At 42.0% G+C, this 9,452-nt stretch overlaps 2 protein-coding genes across 2 annotated transcripts; both read right to left on the bottom strand.

Annotated features, from left to right (window-relative positions):
* Nucleotides 1-1,138: 1,138 nt before the first annotated feature.
* On the bottom strand, nt 1,139-3,559 carry LOC144463852 (protocadherin beta-18-like). The gene has a single exon (XM_078169621.1). The coding sequence runs from the start codon at nt 3,557-3,559 to the stop codon at nt 1,139-1,141; it is 2,421 nt and encodes an 806-aa protein (XP_078025747.1).
* Nucleotides 3,560-5,766: 2,207 nt separating this feature from the next.
* LOC117261391 (protocadherin gamma-A4-like) lies at nt 5,767-8,166 on the bottom strand. The gene has a single exon (XM_078169620.1). The coding sequence runs from the start codon at nt 8,164-8,166 to the stop codon at nt 5,767-5,769; it is 2,400 nt and encodes a 799-aa protein (XP_078025746.1).
* Nucleotides 8,167-9,452: the final 1,286 nt, after the last annotated feature.

Below are 9,452 nucleotides of genomic sequence, written 5' to 3'. Positions count from 1 at the left end.
GTGAAAGAAAATACCAGCCAAATTTGAGTACAATACTACCACTGTAAACGTTTGTAGTACTATAAAACGGTTGAGCACTCGATATAAAGACAATGAGCTGAGGCAATAGCATAAATTACAAGAACCCAAACGTCTCATTGCAAGTAAATCACATTCAGATAATCATCAGCATTATTAAGAAACCAACCCGGTCTCATTTCGAGGCACATCAAGAACCAGATGTCGCAACTGCAACACCAAGACATCTACAGTTGCGGGTGTGCCGTGAGCACTTGAGTATTTCAGCACCATGGACAGATACCTTTAAATTTGACAGGGCTGATGGCACTAACATACTGAACTTTGTTTTGGTGTCCTGGCCACTGTTCTTAGACTGTGCTATTCTGAGTTTAGACAATTTCACAAAAGTAAACAGCGACTTAAACTTAGACCTTAGCCATTAGACACCCACCCTCGGCTGACTCAGACAAGGGGGCTCTGTTTCGATCATCCCAATAAGCGACAACCACTGAAACAATAAGAAAACATGATAAGAAGTAAATAATGTAAAAGCAAAGTCCCACGACAGCCTGCGTTAAATGCTTGATCAAAGTAATTGTTCTGTGACAGGTCCACTTAAAACTAAACTTAGCTTGTAAAAAATGTTCTTTCAACTATCAAGGTTTTCCTTTGGGCCCAGATTGTCTGCTTGCAAACGATCAGGTTGAAGTCACTCCTTGGTCGCGAATGATTGTGTTTTTCTACATAGGAAATTACTTAAAATTAACATTGTCTACAAACAGCAACAGCATAAAATAAGGAACTGAATCACGTATAATTAACCATTCCGTCAAGGAATCACATTCAACGTTCATCTTTCTGACGGAGAACCATGAGATCAAATGACAAACGTTTAAACAATAACAGAAAATGAAAAATAAAAACACGTCTTACAAACAGACAAGTGATGAGTACCACTGTTGAAGCAAAAAAGGCAAAAATATGTAATACATTTCTGGTGTTATTTACGACGTTAACGTAGACCAATAAATGTTTCCCTACATGATACAAAATGTTTCCTTCAGCGGCTGCATATTCACTGTCAGAGACACAAACTCATGCTGGAGCGACACAGACATTAAAAGGACTCAATAAAATGTCATGCACTGTTGTCAGTGAAGTAAACGGTTCCTACCTCTGCAGACGGCTCTAAGTCGTCGAACGCATCAGCAAAGTCTGATGGACTTTTCCTCATAGTCTGGTCAGCAGGCAGTGTGTTGTCATTGTAAGATGACACGAACTTAAAGTCACTGGTTCTTGAACCTGTTGTCAGGTAGGCGTCATAATTGTAAGTGCTGCGTAAAGTCCCTGTCCCGTCAACATCTGCGTAATTAGGAGGGAGATAAGCGCTGGGGATGGCAACTGCTCCATCAAACAACAGCCTGGGCTTTCTCCTGCGACAAAACCTCACACCCAGAATGATGATGATGAAGGTCAGGAAAAACGTCGACACAGACACCAGCGCGATGATCAGATAAGACGTCAGTTTGGAATTCTTCTCATCATAAGAAATGTCCTTCAGTTCTGGCACCTCAGCCAAGTTATCAGAAATCAGTAAATACATCGAACAGGTGGCAGACAGAGAGGGCTGTCCGTTATCTTTCACTGACACAATCAGGTTCTGTTTCATGCTGTCAGACTCGGAAATGTCCCGCTGTGTCCTGATCTCTCCGCTGTGGACACCAATAGTGAAAAGGCCCGGATCTGTGGATTTCACTATATCATACGACAGCCAGGCGTTCTGTCCGGAGTCCGCGTCCACCGCGATCACTTTGGACACCAGAGAGCCTCCGTGTGCAGCTTTGGGGACCAGCTCGGTCATGAAGGAGTTGCCCTCCGGCCCGGGATACAGTATCTGAGGAGAGTTGTCATTCACATCCGATATGAACACACTGACGGTCACGTTGCTGCTCAGCGGAGGAGAACCGTTGTCTCTGCCCATCACGTGGACTTTAAAACTCCTCAACTGTTCATAATCAAACGACCTCACAGCGTGGATCACCCCCGTGTCTCCGTTAACAGACACATAGGAGGACACCGGGGCACCGTTCACCTCACCAGGTAACAGAGAATAAATCACTGTACCGTTTTGTCTCCAGTCGGGGTCTCGAGCACTAACGGAACATAAATTGGAGCCAGGTTTGTTATTTTCACTCACATATGCGCTGTACGACTGTTTCTCAAACACAGGTGGGTTGTCGTTGATGTCTGCTACAGATAACTCAACACTTTTAGAGGAGGACAGAGGTGGAGAGCCCTCGTCACTGGCAGTGATTGTAATGTTGTAATCAGACACTACTTCACGGTCCAGTTGTCCTGTGGTCACCAGAGAATAATAGTTTTTAATAGAAGGAACCAACTTAAAAGGAGCGTTTTGTTGAATGGAGCAGCGGACCTGTCTGTTATTCTCAGAGTCTCTATCCTGCACGTTAATGATGCCCACCTCTGTACCAGGTGACACATTCTCAGGTATGGGGTTAGTCAATGATTTCAGGTATATGACTGGAGCATTATCATTCATATCAGTAACATCTATTATAACTTTAGCATAAGAGGTTAAACCTAAACCATCTTTAGCTTTTATTCTCATTTCAAAAGAACTCATTTTCTCAAAGTCAATCACTCCAGTTACTTTAATTTCTCCAGTTTTAGGATCGATTGAGAAAACATTTATGTCATCATCTGATACGTGACCAAAATCATATGTCACATCTCCATTGACTCCTTCATCTGCGTCAGTTGCACTAACAGTAATCACTATGGTATCTGGAGGAGAGTTTTCAGGCAGACTGGCTTTATAAACGGCCTGGCTGAACACTGGGGCGTTATCATTAGCATCCAGCACAGTGACGTGTATCACTACAGTACCTGATCTCTGAGGAGAGCCACCATCTAAAGCGGTCAGAAGCAAATTAATCTCCTTTTGCTTTTCGCGATCAAGTTTATTCTCCAACACTAGTTCGACCTTGTTGCTGTCAACAGCGAGAATAAAGTTCTCGTTCTTTTCTAGGCTGTATCTTTGAACAGCATTTTGACCTATATCTGCGTCATGGGCCTCCTCGATAGAGAAACGGTTACCCTTTTCAGCAGATTCGCTTATTTCCATTTCAATCAGATTATCTTTGAATTGCGGCAAGTTGTCGTTCACATCTTGAATATGAAGACTTAGTCGATGAAGCTGCAGAGGATTTTCTAACACTAAATCAACCTTCACAACACACGACGGTTTCTTGCCACAAAGGCTTTCTCTGTCAATTCTCTCCGATGTGACCAAATCTCCAGTACTCAGATTAATATCACAGTACTGCTTACTTGTTTCCTCAAAATCCACACGGGCCTTTCGGGAAGATAATGTCCTCAGATCAAGACCGAGATCTTTGGCTATATGTCCAATAACAGACTCGCGTTTCATCTCTTCTGGGATAGAATAACTCAGGTCTCCATTAACGAGGTGCAGCGTTACAATGAAGGAAGCAAAGCAGAGGATGGGACGAAGCGGTGGAAATCCTTTGTCTCCCATCCTGACACAAAAAGACGTCCTCAGCTTGTACAACTAATAACTCCCACTGCGAAATAATAAAAACCGTCTAAAAACACCAAACGATCCAACACATCAGAGCAATGTACGCAATACAATATGTTCGGATATGCAACCGTTTGTCTGGAATAATCTGCAGCTGATATCCATATAGTAGTAGGTGGAGTGGTGAGAGCCTGTTATCCGTCAGCCAACAGCGACACCATGAGTAACTTTTAGTCGCAACTCAAAGAGGTAATAAAATAATGCCCCCAAAGTCACACACAACATCAAAATCATATGCACACACTTCGAAATGGAATTTGCATGTACGATATATCTTTTATTTTCTTAAAAAGACACTCGTGGGTCTCCCTCCAGCCCCGTTGTAGAATGAGTTCTAAGCAGCGGGATAGGTTCGAATCCAACCTGCGGACCCTTGCTGCATGTCATTACCTTTCTCTCTCGCCCATTTCCTGTCACTCTCCAGCGGCTCTAAGGCAAACGCCCTAAAATACAATCTAAAATAACGAAACAAGCTATCTATTCATTGTAATTGGCTCAGCTTTGGAGATAGGTGTTGCTGACACCCGTAACGCCGAACTCTATATTATCTTTAATTTAGAACTCTAAAAGCTCCCAAACAGAGGAAAAATGAATCCTACTGTTTGAGCCCCTGAAAGAAAAGACCAGCAAAATTTGAGTACAACACTGTAACATTTAATATCACTGAAAACATATTGTTGGGTAACACTTTCTTTGGATATTCACCTATAAATACTTTAGAAAGTATTTGTAACATTTCAGCAGCTAATTGGTTGAGAATCAACAATTTACACCGTTTTGCTTCATTCTGTAGATGTTAAACATATATTCTATGCAATATAGGCCGATATAATAATTCAGAATCATTTTTACATATTGTCAGAATAATTCAGGTGGAGTGGAATTATTCACTGAACCTATGTAGAACAGGTTCAGTGAATAATAGTTCAAGTTCAACAAAATGTCCCCGAGAATATGTAATGAACTGTAGCATATACTTTATAATCTGTTAAATATAGAGAAAAGCAAAACAGTTGAATTGTGTAATCTAAAATTATAATCTGTGTTAAAATGTTACAGACACTCTATCAACTACCTGTATGCAGACTATTCAAATAAAGTGTAAACTATTATTGTAATAAAAACTGTGGTTGCGCGGTCTCAATCTATGTCAAGCAATTACATAATTTATAACAATCAGAATTCCTCATTGGATATAAAACCAAATCATAATTATTATCATCAACAACATTATCATTGAAATTCAGACACCATGGCGGAGGAAAAAACTACATCTTCAGTTGCAGTGGTGCCTAAGGGCTTGAGCAATGTTTCAGCACCATGGACAGATACCGTCGTATTTGGCAAGACATTGAACTCTGTCTCCAGCCAGTGTTCTTAAACTGTAATTTTGTAACAACGAAAACACTGTCCTTTACTTCGACCTGAACCTTCAGCCACCTACCCCTCGGTTGACTCAGAAATAGGAGCTTTATCTCGATTACTTGCTGACGGTAAGTGAGAATCAATGGCACGTGCTGAAAAGAGGTTATAAAGCTAAAGATGTAAACGTAAGAACCTCTAACGCCCACGAAAAATTGTGGATTGAAAAAATAATTCTGTGACAGCTTTACTCGTGAGAACATTTTACTGGTAAAAACGTTCTATTAACTGTTGTTTCTGCAGGCAAAGATAAGGTTGAAGTAACTACTTGGTGGCGACAGATTGTTATTCAAGCAAATCGCCCTCACCTTACATAATTCACAAACAGCAGGATTATGAAATCAATAAAATGAATTTCATGATGAAAATTAACTATTCATATCCACATTCACACTTCATCTCCTGAGAGAGTTGACAGCTGTGTAGACATGAACGAAAAATGAAAAATAAAAAACACCTCGAGGCAGACACGAAGTAAAGGGTCCTTCTATGTTTAAAAAAAGAAAGAAAGAAAGAAAGCCTATGAAATCACTTTTCAGCGTAATCCAAAATATACGCAGTGACTACAGAAATGAAAGATCAATCTTAATGCAAACACTTCATTTGGACGACCACACAATCACTTTTAAATTTCGAGTACAAAAACATATGCTGCAGGCAAAAAGACAAAGGAAGGATTAATTTCTTTAAAGCCCAACATACAATGTGAAAATGTAACTACTTTAAACAGTTCCTACCTCTGCAGACGGCTCCAAGTCCTCGAACGCATCAGCAAAGTCTGACGGACTTTTCCTCAGAGTCTGGTCAGCAGGCAGTGTGTTGTCATTGTAAGATGACACGAACTTAAAGTCACTGGTTCTTGAACCTGTTGTCAGGTAGGCGTCATAATTGTAAGTGCTGCGTAAAGTTCCTGTGCCGTCAACATCTGCGTAATTAGGAGGGAGATAAGCGCTGGGGATGGCAACTGCTCCATCAAACAACAGCCTGGGCTTTCTCCTGCGACAAAACCTCACACCCAGGATGATGATGATGAAGGTCAGGAAAAACGTCGACACAGACACCAGCGCGATGATCAGATAAGACGTCAGTTTGGAATTCTTCTCATCATAAGAAATATCCTTCAGTTCTGGCACCTCAGCCAAGTTATCAGAAATCAGTAAATACATGGAACAGGTGGCAGACAGAGAGGGCTGTCCGTTATCTTTCACTGACACAATCAGGTTCTGTTTCATGCTGTCAGACTCGGAAATGTCCCGCTGTGTCCTGATCTCTCCGCTGTGCACACCAATAGTGAAAAGGCCCGGATCGGTGGATTTCACTATATCATACGACAGCCAGGCGTTCTGTCCAGAGTCCGCGTCAACCGCTATCACTTTGGACACCAGAGAGCCTCCGTGTGCAGCTTTGGGGACCAGCTCGGTCATGAAGGAGTTGCCCTCCGGACCGGGGTACAGTATCTGAGGAGAGTTGTCATTTACATCCGATATGAACACACTGACGGTCACGTTGCTGCTCAGCGGAGGAGAACCGTTGTCTCTGCCCATCACGTGGACTTTAAAGCTCCTCAACTGTTCATAATCAAACGACCTCACAGCGTGGATCACCCCCGTGTCTCCGTTAACAGACACATAGGAGGACACCGGGGCACCGTTCACCTCACCGGGTAACAGAGAATAAATCACTGTACCGTTTTGTCTCCAGTCGGGGTCTCGAGCACTAACGGAACATAAATTGGAGCCAGGTTTGTTATTTTCACTCACATATGCGCTGTACGACTGTTTCTCAAACACAGGTGGGTTGTCGTTGATGTCTGCTACAGATAACTCAACAGTTTTAGAGGAGGACAGAGGTGGAGAGCCCTCGTCACTGGCAGTGATTGTAATGTTGTAATCAGACACTACTTCACGGTCCAGGTGTCCTGTGGTCACCAGAGAATAATAGTTTTTAATAGAAGGAACCAACTTAAAAGGGGCGTTTTGCTGAATGGAGCAGCGGACCTGTCTGTTATTCTCAGAGTCTCGATCCTGCACGTTAATGATGCCCACCTCTGTACCAGGTGACACATCCTCAGGTATGGGGTTAGTCAGTGATTTAAGGTAAATAACAGGGGCATTGTCATTTACATCAGTAACGTCTATTATAACTTTCGCGTACGAGATGAGTCCTAAACCATCTTTAGCTTCCACTCTCATCTCAAAAGAACTGCTTTCTTCAAAGTCAATCAAACCAGTTACTTTAATTTCTCCACTTTTAGAATCAATAGAAAACACATTTACATCGTCGTCAGACACATGGCTTAAGTCATATGTCACATCTCCATTCACTCCTTCATCTGCGTCAGTAGCACTTACAGTAATCACTAAAGTATCTGGAGGAGAGTTTTCAGGCAGACTGGCTTTATAAACGGCCTGACTGAACACTGGGGCGTTATCATTAGCATCCAGCACAGTGACGTGTATGACTACAGTACCTGATCTCTGAGGAGAGCCACCATCTAAAGCTGTCAGAAGCAAATTAATCTGTTCTTGCTTTTCTCGATCAAGTGCATTCTCAAGTACCAGTTCAACCTTGTTGCTGTCAACAGCGAGAATAAAGTTCTCGTTCTTTTCTAGGCTGTATCTTTGAACAGCATTTTGACCTATATCTGAGTCATGGGCCTCCTCGATGGAGAAGCGGTTACCCTTGACCGCTGACTCGCTTATTTCCACTTCAGTCAATTGTTTTTTGAATTTTGGGGAGTTGTCGTTCACATCTTGAATATGAAGACTGAGTCGATGAAGCTCCAGAGGATTTTCTAACACCAGATCAACCTTCACAACACACGACGGTTTCTTGCCACAAAGGCTTTCTCTGTCAATTCTCTCCGATGTGATCAAATCTCCAGTACTCAGATTAATATCACAGTACCGCTTACGAGTCCCCGCAAAATCCACACGGGCCTTTCGGGAAGATAATGTCCTCAGATCAAGACCGAGATCTTTGGCTATATTTCCAATAACAGACTCGCGTTTCATCTCTTCTGGGATAGAATAACTCAGGTCTCCATAAACGAGGTGCAGCGTTACAATAAAGGAAGCAAAGCAGAGGATCGGGCGAAGCGGTGGAAATCCTTTGTCTCCCATCCTGACACAAAAAGGCGTCCTCAGCTTGTACGATTTATAACTCCGACTGCGAAACAATAAAAACCATCTAAAAACACCAAACGATCCAACACATCAGAGCAATCACTACAACACAATATGCTCGAATATGTAACCGTTTGTCTGGAAAATCTGCAGCTGATGTCCATATAGCAGTGGGTGGAGTGGTAAGAGCCTGTTATCCGTCAGCCAACAGCGACACCATGAGTCATTTTTAGTCTCCACTCAAGAATGTAATAGAATATTGTCCACAAAGTTTCAAACCACATTAATATTATATTCACTCACGCTCAAATGTACTGTGCATGTGCAGTAAATGTTTCATATTCTTCAAACACACACGGGGTTTTTATTCATTGGCTCAGCTATACAGATGTAGATGTCACCGACCCCAGTACAGCTTAGCTTTATGAGAAATGATGTGGAATGTATACTGTCTTTGCTTTAGATTTCTAAATGTGTCTGTACATAGGAAGTAGGCAATACACTAATGAATGCTACTGTTTGAGCATGTGAAAGAGAAGTCCGCTAAACTGTGAGTACAATACTACCACTGTAAAAAATAAATAAATAAATAAAAAATGTAGTAACATAAAAGTGTTGCGCTCCATATTGAGACAATGGGCTGATGCAACAGCATAAACTACAATAATTCAAAGTTGTCATTGCATTTAAATCACAATCCGATCATGATCAGCATTGTCATGAAGAACCCTACCCGGTCTCATTCCGAAGTCCAACAAGAACCAGATGTCGCAAATGCAACACCATGAAGGAGGAGAAAAAGTCATCTACGGTTGCGGGTGTGCGTGAGCGCCTGAGGAGTGTTTCAGCACCATGAACAGATACCTTAAGATTTAACAGGGCTGGTGGCACTAACATACTGAACTTTGTTTTGGTCTCCTGGTCACTGTTCTTAGACTGTGCTATTCTGAGTTTACGACAATTTCACAAAAGTAAACACCGACTAAAATTAATATATAAACCGTTAACCACACACGCCTCGGCTCACTTAGAAACAAGGGCTTTGGTTGCATCATGCCAGTAAGTGACAACCACTGACGCAAACTGAAAAGATGTTTAACAGCAAAATATGTAAAAGCAAAGACCAATGACATCCTGCATTAAATGCTTGATTAAAAAATAGCTCTGCGACAGCTCCACTCATAACCACTTTGCTGGTAAAATTGTTCTTTTAACGATCAAGATTTCCTTTCGGCCCAGATTGTTTGCTTGCAAAGGACAGGTTGAAGTCACTCCTTGGTCGC

The sequence above is a fragment of the Epinephelus lanceolatus genome, chromosome 7 (genome assembly GCF_041903045.1).
Source record: "Epinephelus lanceolatus isolate andai-2023 chromosome 7, ASM4190304v1, whole genome shotgun sequence".
Taxonomy (NCBI): Eukaryota; Metazoa; Chordata; class Actinopteri; order Perciformes; family Serranidae; genus Epinephelus; species Epinephelus lanceolatus.
This window is presented reverse-complemented; position numbering and strand designations above follow the sequence as displayed.

Coding starts and splice junctions, on each gene's coding strand:
- LOC144463852 (XM_078169621.1), bottom strand. CDS start 3,559: ATGGGAGACAAAGGATTTCCACCGCTTCGTCCCATCCTCTGCTTTGCT.
- LOC117261391 (XM_078169620.1), bottom strand. CDS start 8,166: ATGGGAGACAAAGGATTTCCACCGCTTCGCCCGATCCTCTGCTTTGCT.